At 43.4% G+C, this 19,725-nt stretch overlaps 1 protein-coding gene across 1 annotated transcript in view; it reads right to left on the bottom strand.

Moving 5' to 3' along the window:
- The window catches only part of LOC120391193 (complement C4-like), a 93,901-nt gene that overhangs the window by 73,544 nt on the left and 632 nt on the right, over positions 1-19,725 (bottom strand). The window contains exons 2-11 of the mRNA XM_039514656.1: positions 19,323-19,515; positions 17,547-17,730; positions 16,729-16,799; positions 14,477-14,562; positions 12,847-12,929; positions 11,820-11,907; positions 8,277-8,382; positions 7,897-8,020; positions 4,536-4,651; positions 1,566-1,733 (exon numbers count right to left, since the gene is read on the bottom strand). Of these exons, the coding sequence (XP_039370590.1) occupies positions 1,566-1,733; positions 4,536-4,651; positions 7,897-8,020; positions 8,277-8,382; positions 11,820-11,907; positions 12,847-12,929; positions 14,477-14,562; positions 16,729-16,799; positions 17,547-17,730; positions 19,323-19,515 (1,219 nt within the window). The remainder of the gene's footprint in view (positions 1-1,565; positions 1,734-4,535; positions 4,652-7,896; positions 8,021-8,276; positions 8,383-11,819; positions 11,908-12,846; positions 12,930-14,476; positions 14,563-16,728; positions 16,800-17,546; positions 17,731-19,322; positions 19,516-19,725) is intronic.

The following is a 19,725-nucleotide window of genomic DNA, read 5'->3' as shown; positions in this document are numbered from 1 at the left end:
TTGAGTCATCATAATGCACTAAGTCTAGGAGCTTGTTTGCAAACTGGACACCATTAAATTAGACTTAAATAAAGACTGAGCGTGGATGGATCATTACGCAAAGTAAAAACTATTTCCCCATGCTAATTTCCCCCCTACTGTTACTCACACCTTCTTGTCAACTGTTTGAAATGGGCCATTCTGATTATCACTACAAATTTTTTTTTCTCCTGCTGATAATAGCCCACCTTAATTGATTAGTCTCGCTAGAGTTGGTATGGCAACCCCCATCTTTTCGTGTTCTCGGTGTGTATATATATATCTTCCTACTGTATTTTCCACTGCACGCATCCGATGAAGTGGGTTTTAGCCCACGAAAGCTTATGCCCAAATAAATTTGTTAGTCTCTAAGGTGCCACAAGTACTCCTCATTCTTTTTGCAGAGCTTGGTGATTTCAAAACAAGAACAACAATTCTATAATCCGATTCTCTCTCTTTGCTTATTTTGCTGTTGCTATATTTGTCTTTGATATTTTGCTAGAGTAGCTTGCTCAGTGACACTCACAATAAGTGGCTTAATAATGATTAATAATAAGTATGTTGAAAATAAAATTAACCATTCAAATGCGCAGATGACTATGCTAAGTAGCTGTGTGATCTTACTAATCTGTCCTTTCTCACCCCACCTCTTCCCCGTTTGCTATGCATCAAATCATGTCTATTATTAGGGCCTATCCTACAAATGACTCTGCAGGAAGACCCCTGCACCTGCGTGCAGCCCCACTGATGTCAGAGGTTGACTCTGGATCCATCTACACTGCAGCTAGAGGTACAATTTCCAGATGCGCACACACTAGCTTTTATTGACCTAGCATGCTACAAACAGTGTAGCTGCAATAGCACAGACAGCAGGATAGGCTATTCATTGGAGTACAATCCCATCTGAGGCCCTAGGTAGTTACACAAGTGGCTAAGCTCACCTGCCACTCATGCTGCTGCAGTTAAACTGCAATTTTTGACATATTAACTTGATCAAAGCTAGCACATATACGTTTACCCAAGATAAAAATTACACCTCCAGCCCAAGTACAGATGTACCCTTTGTGGTCAGGAGTTTGCCCAAGAACAAAATGCATAGTGACCTCAGGATTTTGCCCACCATTTCTGCCAATTGTGTGAAAGTGGAAGCTATATTTTGACAAAATTTGCCTATCACAAACCAAGCACAAATACATTATTATTAGTATTTAACATTTGTACAGAGCACCACAGATTCTGTACAGGGAAAATAAAGAAGTGATCCCTGCCCTGAGAAGATTACAGTCTAGCCAACCATACAAACTATTTTACAATACAACTTTAGGGCCTGAGTCAGTCAACTCTTGCCCATGCAAACGATCCTAAAACACAGAAGTAGTTTCAATGATATCAGTGAAACTATTCAAGTACATAACGATTTGCAGCATCAGGCTCCTACTTTATGTAAGGAATCATGCTGCAGTTGCCTTGCAGCTTCCATAAAAAATATTTTGGACATTCATTTTCTGTAAAAACATTGTAAAAGTTTGTCTAACAATTTTTTTTACCATTATTTGTAGCTTCTCTGCAGCACGAGGAATGTTGAATTCAAAAGATACTAGACCTTCTTTACTAGAAAGTGCAGTCTTTTTCTTTGGGTCTTTTCTATCTCGGGTAAGAGTTGCAGTAACAGACACGTCAGCAGCAGGAGAACCATCAGCAGAAGCTATAGATGCCTATTGGGGAAAATTTCCACAGGCAAATGACAGGGTGAAAATAAAATCTTAAAACAAGGAAAGATATTTTAAACCAATAGGAAATATGAACCTTTAAAAATTATTTGGAAATTTGACCATTGGGAGGGAGAAGCAGGAGGTGACTTTGTCTTTTTACCAACTAGTATCATACAACTACACCCAGATCCCCTGTTGTGCCAGAGCTCTCCTAAGCACATGTTACTCCGGGGGAATTATGTGCCACTGCACAAGTGCAGAATTCATGTGCCCTGAAGATTTTTTTTCTCCACAGAAAATATATTCTGCTGGAGAGGCACTGCAGTTATGCTTTTCACACACCAGCGGCTGCTCTGCAGTGATGAGCTGCCAAAATCTTAACAACCAGTTCCCTACTGGGTCTTTGGTGGCACTTCAGTGGGGGGTCTTTCACTCACTCTGGATCTTCGGCAGCACTTCAGCGGCAGGTCCTTCAGTGCCACTGAAGACCCAGAGCGAGTGAAGGACCCGCTGCCGAAGTGCCACCGAAGACTCGGAGCACCGCCCGGTGAGTACAAGCCCCACATGGTTAAAAAAAAACATATAAAACCTCGTCCCTGCCGGGGCCACATTGAAACTGTTCGAATCGGGCTCCGCACTTCCTAAAGCCAGCCCCACATATTGGGGTTGCAAAATTGTATTGGGGGCTGGGTAGGGAAGGCTGTGCCTCCCAAAACAGCCTGTCCCTTTCCCATCCGACACCCACCCACGTCCTGCGTCCGACTGCCCCCCTCAGAACCCGCAATCCATCAACCTCCCCACTCCTTGTCCCCTGACCACCCCCTCCTGAGACCCCTCACCCTAACTGCCACCCAGGACCCCACCCCCACCCAACTCTCCCTGCTCCCAGTCCCCTGACTGCCCTCACCCCTCATCCACCACCACCCCGACAGACCCCCAGAACGGTCATGCCTACCCAACACCCCCGTTCCCCATCCCCTGACCGCCCCCCCCCCTAGAAACTCTGCCCCCTCCAACTGCTCCCTGCCCCTTATCCAACCCCTACTCCCAGCCCTGGACTGGCCCCCTTACTATGCTGCTCAGTGCAGCGTGTATGGATGCCATGTAGCCCACTGGAGTTCATAGCCCCACCCCCTTACCATGCCGCTTAGAGTGACAGGAGCTGCCCAGGAGCTGTCCAGAGCACTGGCGCTGGCTGCGCTGCACACGGAGACTCTGCAAGAGGGGGGAAGGTGGGGGAGGGGCCGAGGGAGTCTCCTCATCCTGGAGCTCAGGCGGGCTGGACAGGATGGTCCCGCGGGCTGGATGTGGCCCGTGGGCCAGAGTTTGCCCACCCCTTTAACAACCGGTTCTAAACCGGCTTCTAAATTTAACAACCAGTTCACGTGAACCGGTGTGAACCGGCTCCAGCTCACCACTGCTGCTCTGGCACCAGAACAGAGGCAGCCAGCTCACTGACTGTAGCACTCAACAGCTGATGGGGAGAGAGCAGAGGGTGTGTTCCTCACAGCGCCCTGCCTAGTGGGGCCAGGTGAGGAGGCAAGGGATGGACAGAGAGTCTCACATGGGGCTGCTGGGGGATCACATAGACTGGGGTTCAGAAGGGCTGGTGGTGGGAACAGCCTGGAGTGGTAGTTGAATGGGAGTGGGGGTGCAGGGACACATGGGGACAGGGGGATGCAGAGACATATGGGGGGGCAGCTGATTGGGGGTGCAGGCCTACATGGAGATGGGGGCAAGGACCCATAGGGACAGGAGCAGATGTGTCTGACTGACTGGGAAAGGCTAGGGGTCAGCCACGGTCTGCATGGGGGAGGCTCCTCAACTTCCTAACAATCCCTTCCCCCCCAAAAAACCCTGTTCCATACTTCTCCAACCCACACCCAGCAACCCTTCAAGTTCACTCCCAGGCTCATTCCCAGCAATTACTTCCCTCTCCCTCAGCTCCTCCATTACTGCTGACTCCCCTCAAGCCTTTGCACTGCTTTTGAGGGGTGTGGGAAATACATTTCTGTATTGTAGATTAAATAAATTATTACTCATATGCCTAGTAAGGAGTCTGTTTGTCAGAAAAACATTTCATGAACCTTTTTCGTTGTCTGTATTGTTACAGACATACTTGTTGACAGGTATTTTAAAATAAATTATAAAAATATTTGTAACTGACATGATTATATTGTGTTATTTTGACAAATAAAATATGCAGAATTTTGCAGAATTTTAATTTTTTCGTGCAGAATTCTCCCAGGAGTAGCATATGTAATCACTTAGGCCTTGGAGACAAGTGATTATATGAGAATTTCAGCTTCCATAATAGACAGACACACACACACACACACACACACACACACACACACTAAGTTTCTAGCCATGATAGCTGTGCCAAAAAAATTGAAAACATTAGCCCTGACAGCTCAAAAGCCAGAAGACAAATGAAAAGAAACCAACTTTTATTTTAAAAATCTCTGGATTTGTAAGGCAATTTCATGATTTTTTTTTTGGGAGGAGGGAGCACTGTCTCATAGCTTTTGAAGGCTTGAGGTGCACCATTGCATCCCTAGTTCCTTTCTTAAAGAGAAGTTCTATATTTTCTGCTCTTCACCACCTGCTATGGCTCTACGAACTCAAAAAGATAGAACCAGAAAATTAACAGAGAAAGCCAGCAACATTTTGGGCCTACACCTGCCAGGTACTCCTCACAAAGAAATCCCATGGAAGCAGCTGGGAATTCTATGGGCAGAACAGCTGCTAGATGAGTTCCTTTTAATGGAAGAAAGCAGATACTGCAAACTAAATATGACTTACCACAATGGGGAAAGGTGCCCCAGGCACAAAATATTGTTTGGTGTGGGACAGGTCGATAGTATAAGGAGATTTGACAAACTTCACACTACTGAGTTCTTCCTCCTGGATTTCACCACCTATTAATAGCAAACACCTTTTATGGTCCAAGACATTTTTTACTCCCACACAAATGTTAAAAATGCAACCACAAATGAAGAAAACTAAAGTACAACAGAAGTGAATGAAGCTAAGCCTTTGTTTCCAAAGACTCACGGCTTAATTTATAATGGAATATCACTTTTCTTGGCCTTGGATTCCCTAATATGCTCAGGCTGCTCTTCAGTCGTGCGAAGCAGCTAATCCACATAGTAAATGAAGCTGGGTTGCATTGCCAGTGTGTACTCCTCAGCCTTCCTGCTGTCCACCCTCCCACACACCTATACAACCCAGTTTTCCCTTCCCTTCTGAACATCCTACACCCCCTGCTCACATCCCTCTTGCTGTTCTTGCGGAGGGAACATGGTGCAGATAGTGGTTTGGGGGAAAGAAAACACTTGGCATTTTTACCATTTCTGTGAATTGATAGCAGGCAGGTGATATTTCTTTACTGTTAAAGGTATTACTCAATGTCGGGAGGGTGGACTTTGGCCCTTTGAGAGCTTCGATTTTTACTTTGGGCTTGATTCCACCACTCTCACTCCCTTTGAGAAGTTCTTTTCTCTACAATTAGTTCTATTGGGAGTACTCAAGCAGGCCTTACTCAGCGTGAGTAATGGTGGAAGAACCAGGCCGTAGGTCTCTCATATTCTGGGAGGAGAGTTTTCTTTTCTGGCAAATACTTCTAATGCTTTTATGCTTGTTCGATATTTTATTTTGCAGGTTCATACTTTTTCGATAACTTCGCAATCAGCTCCTGCCCATCCAGCATTATCATACATTGGTTTAGGACAGGTCTCCTTCTTGCTGCAAAAAAACCAATACATTCCTAGCAAAAATTCAATGTAGATAGCGACCTATTTGCCTCTTGTGTGCTACCAGGATCAGCCCCCACTGAGTAAAGTTCATCAGCTGTGTATGCACAACTGTGTCCACAATGTTAAGACTCAGACTAAATTATAGCAAGTATGAGCATATATATTATCCAGCTCTCTTTCAATTGTGCTAAGTGGACAATAAAACACGATGGATAAAATCCTGGCCCTATTGAAGTCAATGGGAGTTTTGCCATTGGCTTCCATGGGTATGTCTTCACTACAGAGTTAACTCAAGAGATCTACACTCCAGCTAATTCTCTCATGTCAGCCTAGCATGAGTGAGAGCAGCCACACCGCAATTGTTGCATCCACATTGATGCTGTACTCACTTGTGTGTGGCAGTAAGACTGCTGGGGCATATCCCATGGCCCTTAGTGCTGCAGTATGCTCAGATCCTTGGAATATGGCCTTGGGATACCCCTTAGCCCATATAGCTGCGGGGCCTGATCTAAGGCTTGTTCCAGCACCATGGTCTGTTCCTCTGACTCCGCCCCATGTTCTGCCGTGTCTACTCAGGTGCCATTACCGCTGGTCTCAAAATCCCTGCTCAGAAGCTTGTCATGTAGGGCTATGGGCTCTGTGCTTGGGACTATGGTGAGCCCCCAGTCAAACTCCTTACTAACAGGGGCAGGTAAATGGTGATTTGCTAACCTTTGCCTTGCGGTAGAAGGTCTTTAGATGTTTAATGCACTACCTGCATTGAACAGCAGTCCCATCTTCACTAGCCTCTTTGAGATGTTCTCAGACAAGTGGATATTTCTGGTGTTGCTCCCAAAATCATGCTCCCTGCTGTGCTCACACCACTGGCTAACCAGAACTGTGGTGTGCTCCTTTGACCAGCTAGCAGCATGCTTGGTGTTGAGCATAACATAGAGCTGTTTTGCAGAATTGGGCTGAGCAGGAAATGGAGCAGGCTGAGTGGAATGAAGAGTTAAATGTTGACGGACAAGTAGCTTCTGGTGCATGGGAGGCAAGTAGGAAGTGACTAGTGTAACGGGGTGGTTACCCCGTTCTTACTCTGAAGGGCTTAAAACAGCCCTGGGAGAGGGCTGTGGCAGGGAAACCAGCTAATAGGCTGATTGGGGAGCCAGCTGCAGCTGGGCCATGCCCCAATCAGGCCTCAGCTCGCCCTATAAAAGACAGGGAGGCCAGGAGCAGACACACAGTCTCTCTCTGCTTCCAGAGAGAGGGGCCTGGCTGCTGGGAAGCTCAGGGTACCTAGAGTGAGGCAGGACTGGGGAAAGGCCAGAGGGGCTGGGGAGCTCCAGGGTGGCAACTGGGTTGCAGAGAAAGGCAGCAGGTCCAAACCCTCCTTGCCAGTGTTGAGTGGCTTATACTGCAGTCTGCCCCAGGGAATGGGGGCTAGTTGGTGACTGGCAGTAGCCTATGACTGAGGCAAGGTGGGGACAGGGAGTGGGAGGTTCCCTGGGGAGACGAGACCTTGAGACTGAGGCGTGTACGGTCAGGGGGCAGCACCCCAGATAACGGGGCACCGGAGTCCAGGGAGGGACACGGGGGCCAAGCGGCAGTGGGACACTGGCCTGCAGAGGGCGCTCCAAGGCTGGAAATGAGCTAATTCCCAAGACACCAGCAGTAGGCGCTTCAGGGATGAGTCTCGCACCATCACACTAGGAAGAAGAGCTGGAACATACAGGACATATCGGGAATGTGGTATGGCATTGGAGGATTATCTGAACACCAGCTTGGCTACAGCTGTATCCTCACTGCCAGGGGCGGCTCTAAACATTTTGCTGCCCCAAGCAGGGTGGCATGCCGCGGGAGGCGCTCTGCCGGTCGCCGGTCCCGTGGCTCCAGTGGAGCTCCCGCAGGTGTGCCTGCGGAGGGTCTGCTGGTCCCGCGGCGCCACCGAACCCTCAGCAGGCACGCCTGCGGGAGGTCCACCAGAGCCGCCTGCCACCCTTCTGGCAACCAGCAGAGTGCCCCCCGCGGCATGCCGCCCCAAGCACGCGCTTGGCGTGCTGGGGTCTGGAGCCGCCCCTGCTCACTGCAAAGTGGACAGTTTGAAGCATGCCTTACAGCAAAATGTGGGCTTTAACCCATCCCCCAGCTGTGCAATCAAACATGGGTTCAAGGCACATATAAGCACATGCTTTAGGATACTGTGTGCGGACAGTGGTGTGAGGGGTGAGCGTAAAACAAGGATAAGAACACATGATAAAGCCTGCGGCATAGACATAATGTGTGTGGACAACAGTCAGATAAGGACCTGTGTTAATTTGCAGTGAAAAGAAGTTCCATGGACCAAGATTTCACCCAATGAGAACTGTGCTGGGAAAAGATCAATGAAAATGTTGTAGATTACATCAGCAAATGCTTAGTTTACTTACTTGCAGTTTCAATAACTGTAACAGAGACATATAAAAAATGCCCTTCCAAAGCAGTAATGTTCTTTGTTATTTTTTCTTCTAAAGATTTGGTACTTAATGTGACTGTTCCTTTTCCATTTTGTATCTAAAATAAAGGTGGAAAAATATTATTGCCTTTGGTGCTTTGAATGGTATTAGATTTAAAGGTTATGTTGCACTTCTAGTAAATTGACTGTAATATTAGAAGGGCCAGTGTTTTAAGGCCATTTGATATTTCACTTCCAAGAATCTCAACAAATATTGAACTCAACTGGTATAAAATGGCATAGCTCCACTGAACTAATATTTAATATGATTCAATATTTAATCAAATACAATCATTTCTAATATGTTGTACTTACTGAAGGCTGTTGTTCCAGGCCTGGGAGAAAGATTTTTTTATCAGTTTCCTCTATTATGCCAAATCGCACATATGCAACACCATCGATCCCTTTTCCATAAGAGTGCCTTTAACAGGAAAAAGATTGAAGCAACAATTATAGTAGTATTCACACAGTAGACAGTCTAATGTGCAATTGCTAATGAACATGAAATGAAAGAGTCCCTTTACCTAGCAATAAGTTAGTATTGTGCCCAGGGCCGGCTCCAGGCACCAGCTAAAGAAGCAGGTGATTGGGGCAGCCAATACCAAGGGGCGGCCCTCCGGCCGCTATTGGGGCAGCACGTCTGGGTCTTCAGCAGCAATTCGGTGGCGGGTCTCTCAGTCCCTCTTGGAGTGAAGGAGCCGCTGCTGAATTGTCGCCGAAGAGTTGAGCAGCGCGATCACACTGCCGCGGCTTTTTTTTTTTTTTTTTTTTGCCACTTGTGGTGGCAGAAAACCTGGAGCCGGCCCTGATTGTGCCTTTGTAATTGATTATTTAGAACTGAAATACAGCTCCAGAAACTAGTGCTATACATATGATAATCTCTGACAGCTTCGTATACAAAGCTGTAGATATACAAAGTGAAGGCCTTGGATGTGTCACTTAGTCCCTGAGCTAGTCTACACTACAAAGGCTTTAACGATACAGCTACATCAGTATAGAGATACCAGCAGAGCCCCCTGGTGGAGACACAGCATATAAGAACATAACGTATACTGGCAAAAGGACTCCTTTTGTTGGTATAGCTACATCTACATGGGGATTGGAGGTTGTCAGCATAGCTATGTCAGTTAGAGGTGCACTTTTTTTTCCACAGTCCTGGCCAACATAGCTCTGCCAGCTTAACTTTGTAGTGTAGATCTGGCCTCTGCACCTCAGTTCCTCATCTGCAAAAAGGGGGCCATAGCACTGCCTGTGAACAATATTGCCACCCCATGCAATATCTGTGGGGTCTTTCTATTCATTCTCTGTATGGTTTCTGTATCATTGTGTTCTACTCCATGGGAGAGGGTTACCACAGATCTTACAGGAACCAAAAAACAGTGGGGAGTGATTAAGGTGAGTCATTGAGACTAAACAACCATAGAGATGTACTATCCTGGAGAGTCTTGTATATACTAGTTCAGACTGGGTTTTCCAGAGACTAGGAAACAAAGAAAGGTCTTTTAGTACAAAAGGATTAGCATGAACTCATACAAGGCCTTCTTTCTGAACCCGTGCAACAATCTCATCTTGCAAAAGGGTTGGAAAGACTTTGGCCTACTTGGGCCCCAGAAGACTGATGGGTGACTTCTGGTAAGTTTTGAGCATGCACATTGGAGCTTTTATAATTTAAATATGTTTTCTCTCTAATGCTTGTACCTTAAGAATACATATGCTTGCCTAGAAGGAGCTGTGTGGTAACCTGTAACTGCTGGCAATACACTGGTCACAGCCCTCAGAGAGAAAGCAAAGCATAGGGGCTGGCCTTGAGGCAGACTGGCTTGCTGGGGATATCACAGTGCAGCCTTAAAACCCTGGTCAGAAGGCAGACACATGCAGATCTCCATGCAAAAGAGCTGACGGTGGGAGCCAGAAACCTTAAGTGGGTGCCCTTGAGGGATCACTGACAGGGAATACAGATGCAGTTACCCTGGAACTGTGACACTGCCTGTGAAGGGGTGGACTAGGCCCAAAGGCCCCCTGCTGGAGGCCTCAGGGTTCTGCCACACCCATCCCAGGAAAGGAGCAATGGAGAGGTCCTCCAAGCAGGCTAGAGTGGCTGCAGGGTAGAAGCATCCAATCAGGCCCCAGGAGGGCCATATAAAAGGAGCTGCAGAACAGAGCAGCAGTTAGTTGCTGCTGGAAGCTGGAGAAGAAACGACTGCATGCCTGCCTTGCTGAGGGAACTGCAGCACAATGGATGGCAGGGACTGGAGGGAGCGAGAGGCTGCTGGCTGGCTGCTAGGTCTGAGCCAAAGACAGTTTGCTAACACGGAACGGGGAAGCAATGAAGGAGCTCCTGTCAAGCTGTGGACACTGAGTAGGGACTGAGCCTGTGGAGGGCCGCAGGAATATAGTGTCTCCAGGGAGGAAGCCCTGGGGATACAGCCCTATACCAGGGCTGGACTGGCTTAAAGACCATGGACACACCCAACCAGAAGGGGCACTCGCGAGAGGCGGGTGTCAACCCTGCTACACTGCCCTACCTCACAAGGGTGTTAAAATTATGAGGTTCTCATATACTACAGTGATGGGGCATATAAGTGCCTAAGATTGATATAGCAAGTAAAGAAACACCACATTTCTGAGACTCTCTGCATAAAGGATCAACCCTACAGTAACTGCTAATGTAGGACCAGCATTTCCAATTCAGACTACAGATAGCCTAAAACCAGAACCATTTATCTGAAATCACTGAATTTTCAGGGTTTGGGTAAAATAGAACCTAGATTTGAACTGCTCTTGGTTCTCCCAGTCTCTGCGTGAAACCTGTGCATGAGAACATAATGTCTAAGAAACTGTATTCATGCTACTTATTTTTAAATAAATAACAAACATTGCTCAACTGTTTTCATCATGATCACTGTTTGCTTAGTGGAAGGGACTTAAGGTTGATATCATTATTCTAAAATTAGAAGTTGACCCACATCAAGCTACCAGATCCAAACACCACTGAGCTTTGGGAAAAGTTCAGATCTGGGTCTGAACTAACAGCTGAGGTCCACCTCTATCTAAATCATAAGTTACTGGGCTTTAGAATGTTGCTAACTCTTATACTCGCTGATCTACCGTTTAATTAAAAATAATTAATTTTATTGTCTTAGGGACTTGTTGATCTAGCAATCCAGAAAGAAATTCTCTCTTATCTTCATCTCTTTTATAGCTCATAAAGAAAGGCACAAACCCTGTTTCTTTCTTTATCACACTGCATCTCATTAGCACAGAAGCAGCATTTCACAGCAATGTTTTAAGAAAGAAGAGACAGAGAGAAAGGACCAGAATATGAGAGACTGAAGGAGAAAAGCTTGAGAAAAACCAGAGCCTGTTCCCATTAAAGTTAATGGAAACTCTCCAACTGATTTCTATTATACAGGATCAGATGTTAGATGACCTGCAGCATGTACACAGAAACAAGAATTATGAGAAGTATATGATATATGATCCATAACAACGTAAAAAATCTAATATCTGTCTATTTAGGTACCTATGTGGCCCTCATCAACCTAGTATCTAAGCATCTAATCTAGAAAACAAATATTTAAAAAAAAGATTTGGTTATTTAAATAGTCAAATTAAGCAACATACAATTATTAATTCTGTCAAGACACTCCAAGTAGTGCATTTTGAATTCTCATACAGCTTCAAAGCATTCAGTCTTCAAACTTGGGGCACCAAAAGATGCATTTGCCAACAATTGAACTGCCTCTCCTGTCTTATGGATTAATTTAATTATTAATTACAAGGAGTGGAGGAAGTGACAGAGCTCACTTTTTCTTATCCCCAAGCCTCATAAAAAAGATGCCATTAAAATATACTTACGTTGCATAAATATCAAATGTAAAGGTCTTGTTCCAAATATGGTAGTATGGCTCAAATGGGATAAGTTTGACTTCAAAAGATGGAAGTTCTGCACAAAAGAACACAAAAAATAAAGATCCTGTCTAAAAGAATTCACATTTTAAATGTGCCTTCAGCTCCCAAGAGTTCATAATGCACAAGGCTTCGGAAAAATTGGCAGCTCTTTGTTCCTGCACTGAAAGGTGTGCAGAGAAAGTTGAAGTCTCCATTTAAGCTTTAGGCAAAAGCAGAGCAGTCTTTGATAGCCCTCTTGCTAACCAGTAGTTGGAGCTATATTACAACGGCATAGAGACAGATAGACTCTGGACAGGAGCCTGATCTCACAAATACTGATTTATCTCCACTGAAGTCAATGATATTTCACATATGTAAAATATATGTGAGATCAGAATCAGGCCCACTGGCTGAGTGATACTCTTAGAGTCGTCTGTTCCTCACCAAAGTACATTCATTATAAAATCCTTCAGTTCACTAAGGGTCAGATCATGATTGGCCCCTACATGGGTGCATAGGGATGAGAGGGTGCAAATTCTTCCCAATTCAAGCACCTTGCATATGGATTGGCTCAGCCGAGTGTCGAGACTGTTCCTCCGTGCATCTCTTTGAGTCCAAGGCACTCTAGAGGGGGTAGAGCCATTGCCCTGCTACCTCCCATCACTTCCCTCTTCCCCCCGCCCCACTGCACTGGCCCACACAGCAATTCAGACACACTGGGGCGAGTAACCATCATCATCTTAATGGATGGTGGAGACTGTGCGCTATCATATGCACCAGGGAACACAGCGAGGAATTACACCTCCTTGAGGTATAATCCCACAAAGCGCTGCTCGAAGAATGGTTAACATGACATCCTACTTGGATCACTGCCTATCAAGCCCATTTGGCCGCCAGTTATCTAGAAGATCTAATATCTAAGCACAACCAGATACTTCACTGTGATATAGTCAGAACTTCATGTACTCATGCTCCCAATTAAACATTAGCTTACCATAGCTTTTAACTTCAAATTCAGCTGAACTATTGGACATCTCATACCCATCAAACCAGGCCAGGATTTTCCAGTTTCCAGGACTAGTGTTCAGATTAAATAGAAAGGGGAAAGTTTCTCTTACTCAATAGATTTTCAAAGCAATTTAAACATATTTAATGTATTGCTAAATAGAATAAGGAAAAAAACAAACCCCAGCAGTTGAAACCAAACACCAATGTCTGCTTCCTTCCTTTATTTTCACCCTCTAACAATGAATTTCCTTCATTTTACTTTCCCTTTGCTGCTAGGAAGCCCATAAATGTTTTCCTGAAGCACTGCAGTCTGGATTGAAAGAGACACTTTGGAGAGCATGAGGAACAAGCCAGTAAATTACCATGTGGCAAACTACATGGAACATAGATTACCCCCTAAAAACTTATATGAAGAAGACAGTCACAGAATATTCTCAAGAGGCAATCTTCATGCTATGAGCTCTAAATAATTCAGCATAGCATTTAAGCATGTTTAACCTAAATAATTGAGATGAGCATTTATCAGCAGGAGGAAAAAACTTTTGAAGTGATATAATTAAGATGGCCATAGAAGGTGAGGAGAACTTAACATAGGGAAATAGATTCAGTAGTGTTGTAATGACCCAAATCCATTCTTTGTATTAACTTTAAACACGTGCTTAAGTCTCATTGACGTCAATGGGATTCAAGCTTGTACTAAAATGCTTAAACATAAGTGCTATACTGAAGAGGGATGGATTTAAGCACATGATTACAATTAAATAGTTTGCTGAATTGGGGACTTAATTTAGAATACATATAGCCACACCATATAAGCACTAAATGGTTGAGCTGGCTCTTGTAAGGATCAAAGTGTCTTCCACAAGGATCTCAGGGCCGCACATGACTGGGCCATCATTTTCTGCCAAATGTCATTTTCTAAAAGGATGTCATAGCTGTGCTTGAATGTAATCAAAGCAGAAACATCTCCTTCCTCTGTTACGGGACTGTAGCGCCCCACTCTCTGTCCCCAGGGTGAGGAACCTTTACTCTTCTTGTTTTTAAGGTTTATCTTTTTAGTATGTGTTTCATGTTTTCCAGCAGTAGGGGGAGCCATGGCTTGGCATGTATAGACATGCTGTGTATGTGCATGTGACAAGGGCACATGAGTGGGCTAGGATATACATGGGTGTGTTCAGAGCTTCTCCATGTACTGTGTGATGGAGGCGTGACAGACTCTAGACAGAGAAACAGGTTCATTGGCCCGTAGCAGGTACGCCCTGCCAGACCACCCAGCAGGGAATGAGATTTTCCTTACTTGCTGTAATTGTAGCCTAGAAGCATATATTTAGCTCCTATTGTAGTTTTCAGTAAAATGGTTAAAATCCACCTGATCTCTCCCAAACTTGTCTGAATTGCACTGGGGAAAGGGCACGCCGTCCTATATTCCTCTCCCTGCTCTAACAAAGGATGGCAAAACTAAATAACACTTGGTGAGGAAGGGAAAATCATTTCCAAACACAGACTGCGTATCTCTCTAGTCACTTTTAGTCTGAAGAAATTTCTGATGCTCCCAAATAATAATAGTAGTAATTTTGATATGTTGACACATTGAAGATTATACCACAGTAACTTACTCTGCAATGTCAGGTATCACAAAATGTCCACTGGTCATTGGCTTTGTCTGCAATGCTATTTTTTTAACCACCATTCCTTTTGAATTCTATTGAGGAAAAAACAAAAACAAAAATACAGCTCATACCCTCAGAATGAAACAGTTGTGTCATTAGCTGAAGTTTGCATCTAGATCCTGGGGAAGGGAAAGAGCAAGATTGCTCTAATTTTTCCTTTCTTTAGGATTCCACTTTTCTGCGCCACCTCCAAACTCCATTTTAGACTGAGAAGGACTATCTCAGATTCTCTTCACAGCCCGTAAACACCACTCCTCCTCTGACTGGAAGAATTACTGCTAAATGATACAGTAAATTGCCCTGACAGTCCTCCCTGCCATTTCTGGCTTAGGAAGGAAGGAAGAAATTGGGCCCAAGGTTCCAACATGATGGTGCACAGAACTAGTCCTTCACTACTCAATCAGCCATATGCTGAATGTCTTAATATAATTATTGTTCTTTACCTTATATTTAAGGAAATCCTTTTAAACAGTCCCCCTCATGAGACCTGGATGGGAAACTAACAGAGCCTTTCTCATTTACTTACAGGTTCAAGTCTGAAACAATTTGGTAATAGTAGGGCTGTCAAGCGATTAAAAAAATTATTCACAATGTAAAATTTTAGAGCCTACAAGTCCACTCAGTCCTACTTCTTGTTCAGCCAATCACTCAGGCAAACAAGTTAGTTTACACTTGCAGGAGATAATGCTGCCCTCTTCTTTTTTACAATGTCACTTGAAAGTGAGAACAGGCATTCTCATGGCACTGTTATAGCTGGTGTCGCAAGATATTTATATGCCAGATGCATTAAATATTCATATGCTTCAACCACCATTCCAGGGGACATGCGTCCACTCTGATGATGGGTTCTGCTCGATAACAATCCAAAGCAGTGCAGACTGATGCATGTTCATTTTCATTATCTGAGTCAGATGCCACTAGCAGAAGGTTGATTTTCTTTTTTGGTACTTCGGGTTCTGTAGTGTCCACATCGGAGTGTTGCTCTTTTAAGACTTCTGAAAACATGCTCCATGTCTCATCCCTCTCAGAACTTGGAAGGCACTTCAGATTCTTAAACCTTGTGTTGAGTTCTGTAACTATCCTTAGAAATCTCACATTGGTACCTTCTTTGCGTTTTGTCAAATCTGAAGTGAAAGTGTTCTTAAAATGAACAACATGTGCTGGATCATCATCCAAGACTGCTATAACAGGAAATATATGGCAGAATATGGGTAAAACAGAGCAGGGGACATACAATTCTCCCCAAGGAGTTCAGTCACACATTTAATTAACACATTATTTATTTAACAAGCGTTGTCAGCATGGAAGCATGTCCTCTGGAATGGTGGCCAAAGCACGAAGGGGCATATGACTGTTTAGTATATCTATCATGTAAATTCTTTGCAATGCCGGCTACAAAAGTGCCATGCAAATGCCTGTTCTCACTTTCTGGTGACATTGTAAATAAGAAGAGGGCAGCATTATCTCCTGTAAATGTAAACAAACTTATTTGTCTTAGCGATTGGTGAACAAGAAGTAGGACTGAGTGGACTTGTAGGCTCTGAAGTTTTACATTCTTTTGTTTTTGGGTGCAGTTATGTAACAAAAAAATCTACATATGTAAATTGCACTTTCACAACAACGAGATTGCACTACAGTACTTCTAGGAGGTGAATTGAAAAGTACTATTTCTTTTGTTTATCATTTTTACAGTGTAAATATTTATAATAAAAAATAATATACACTTTGATTTCAATTACAACATAGAATACAATATACATGAAAATGTAGAAAAACACCCAAAATATTTAATGCATTTCAATTGGTATTCTATTGTTTAACAGTGTGATTAAAACTGCAATTAATCATGATTAATTTAATTGTGATTAATTTTTTTTGAGGTAATCGTGTGAGTTAACTGTAATTAATCAACAGCCCTAATAATGACTGAAAGTTGTCACCACTGTCCAATGGCCATATGAAATAAATTGATGGTCTCTATTCAGTTCTTAATGAACAAATGCCCATGCCACAAAAATGCATCAGTTAACTGGAACTCTTGATGGAGGTCTCGGAAGCCACCTCTGCACTAGAAATTTTTTTAATCAGATTCTCACAATTGTGAATGGAAGTGCAGCTGCACCCTCAAAAGCCATCACTGTAACCAGTCTCACTCTTGAACTTCCTGGAGAAGGACCTACCACAGTTTAAATACTCACTAGTACAATGACTTGAATCTTCTCATTTGCAGGTTTCATTGCATTGTCCAAGGTGAAGATCCTGTACTTGACTATATAATAAAAATGATAAAGCTGAGGGTTTCATTTTACCTTTCTAAAATACACATTCTAGTTCTAGTTTCATGTTGTTAACTGAGTCAATCAATTCAGGAAGGCAAATCAAATAATCAGAAACGTAATAAAAAAACCGACCACTGTCTTTTCCAGGTTATACTGTATGAAGCAAGATAAATATGAACAAATGTGTTTGCTGCTTTAAGAATATCTCTTATAAAGATAGAGCAAGTTTGGTTCCACGATAATATCATTACAGGCACTTAACAATTGCAACTCAAATGTGTATAATGTTGAGCTCCCTGTGTTATCATTTAATCCAATCTCATTTTTTGTCACTTCACAATCACTAAAAGGGGACATATTGTGCGTCAAAGATCTGTGAGGGTGTTTCCCCTGCATTTTAATATTTTTTGGATGAGAGTTGTTGCTGTGTGCTTGAGGAGGAAGTTCCAGATTCTACTTGGCCCTGGATGAATGTCTACGGGGTAGGAGAAGGAACAAAAAAATTATTTCCCCTTTTGTGCCATTACACAGAGCTATGTCACAATGCAGCAGGCCAAGTCTACTGCAGTACAAGTGCCTAGAGTCTACTGCAGCTGCTGGACACACATAGTGGTTGGGGGAGTAGTGAGGTTTTTGCCATAAAGTGAAGAATTTGCCATTAATTTTTTTCCCTAACAGCAACCACATGATATACAGCATTTTTAACTTCTGAAAAGTGGTACTATTTTTCTTTTAACCTTTTGTACTAGGTGTGTATATAGGTTTATCTGTCTGAATAAAAATGTAGCCCTTCTTGGAAGACAGGAGGATGCGAGTGTGCTGAGCATGTTCCTTAAAAAGCTCCTTGCTTTCAGCGACTAGGAGAACATACGGTTTTCGTCTTTTCTTGAACATATCTTCAGGCATCAAATCAGGCTTGACCTGAATATAATGGAAGAACAGCGTTAGATCCTCCCCTGACGTTATTCAACGTAGCTCTACGGCGTTCCAAGGAGCTATACAAACTTAGAGCAGCTGGGAATCTGGCTTAAGAAGTTTATCCGATTGAAGTATCCATGAAATAGCTGAAGATTTCATACCATTTGTATGGCTCATAACATTTTTATACAGATGATACTCAAGTTTATTTCTATTTTTGGACTATTATTTCTTTGGCATTAGAAATGCAATTCACTTCCTAATTCGCTGCCATGGAAGTATGGAAAAGTAAAACACCTTTCAAATTAAATGTAATTAAAACGTAATTACTTTTTATTCTAAATACATATTGCTTTCTTGCTACCATGCCATTTGGTGGCTGTAATATTACCCCATATTCCCTTATTTATTCAAAGTTTGGTTAGAGTGTTGTCTCATGCATATTAATAAGGGCTACCAAATGTCCTGTCTAGAAAGGAGATCAAACCAAAGCTGCAGATCTGAACTTTAGGGATATTCAGATCAAGTTGGAATTTTGCAGGATGTCCCTGTCTCCACAATAAACCAAAACAAAACCCCAGATCTCAACTCTCCTGAACTTTAAGGACTCATTTCAACAGCCACTAACAGTAAGCAGGCTTTGGGGCACAATGCAGCAGGTCCTTAACAGCTCACAGCAATAGCGTACATTTTTAGATTAGAAGACCATACATTCTACCCCTAGGTATGGAAAGTGCCCATCACACTCTGGGTGCTACTACAATCTTAGGCCTGGTCTACACTAGAAAATTAGGTCAGTATAACCATGTTGCTCAGGGGTATGCAAGATCCACACCCCTGAGTGGTGGAGTTAAAACAACCTAAGTCCCCATTAGACAGTGCTAGGTCAATGGAAGAATTCTTCTGTCAATTTAGCTAACGTCTCTATGGGGAGTTGAATTACCTATGCTGATGGAAGAATCTCTGCCTCTGGCATAGGTAGTGTCTACATTGAAGCACTACAGCAATGCAACTGCAGTGGTGCAGCTGTGATGCGTAGTGTTTTAAGTCTAGACAAGCCCTCAATAATAAAAGTGAAGAAGACCACTTTCTCTAAATGGAACTGTGAAGTGACTTTGCCAAGGCACCAGGGCCAATATTCCATTCCCCATTCTTATGAAAAGTCACGGAATCTTTATTAATCAAAAGTAGACAGGAACTTGGGTCTACCTACTGCATAAAAGATAGCACCTATCATCACAAAGTAGGGTGACCAGATGTCCCGATTTTATATGGACAGTCCCGATTTTGGGGTCTTTTTCTTATATAGGCTCCCCCCCACTCCCTGTCCCAATTTTTCACACTTGCTGTCTGGTCACCCTATCACAAAGAGCCCACTGAAACCATGCTGGGGCACTTCTTTAGTAGTATAGACTCAGAAAACAGAGCGCCACCATCTGAACCAGCAATACCACTCCACACAGAGCTTGAGTTTTCCTATTCAAGCTTTGACCCCATCTAGTCAGTGATATCACAAAGTCCCAGCTCATGATGATATGACTCCAGACAGATTTTTAAATGACAGCTTTTGGTTACTAGCATGATTGTTGACTCACCATAATATTTTTCATTTCCTGATAGTTGTTCTCTTGGCTGAGGGTAAAGACAGTCATGTCTGATAGTAGCTCACTATTTATCTCATCCTTGAAATATACTGTAACTTTGACAGAGCTCTGTGCTCCGTGTACTTGAACAGTTATTGTCTCATGTTCTCCCACATGTACCACATTTGGTGCAGTAATAAGAAATCTAAAAACCAGATAGAATAGACTATTTACTGACTTCTGTGGATTTTTTTTAAACAGACACTAAAAAAGCATCCATCAAGTGCAAACTTTTCAAAAGACACTAAATAACAGACTTCTCAATTCCCCCAGATCAAACCAACCCAGCAACAACATAAATACAATAGAAATCAATCAACTCTTTCCCCACAATTCTCAGCCACCCTGAATCACC

The sequence above is a fragment of the Mauremys reevesii genome, linkage group 1 (genome assembly GCF_016161935.1).
Source record: "Mauremys reevesii isolate NIE-2019 linkage group 1, ASM1616193v1, whole genome shotgun sequence".
NCBI classification, from domain to species: domain Eukaryota; kingdom Metazoa; phylum Chordata; order Testudines; family Geoemydidae; genus Mauremys; species Mauremys reevesii.
Note: the sequence above shows the minus strand (reverse complement) of the source record. Positions and strands in the feature narration are given on the sequence as shown.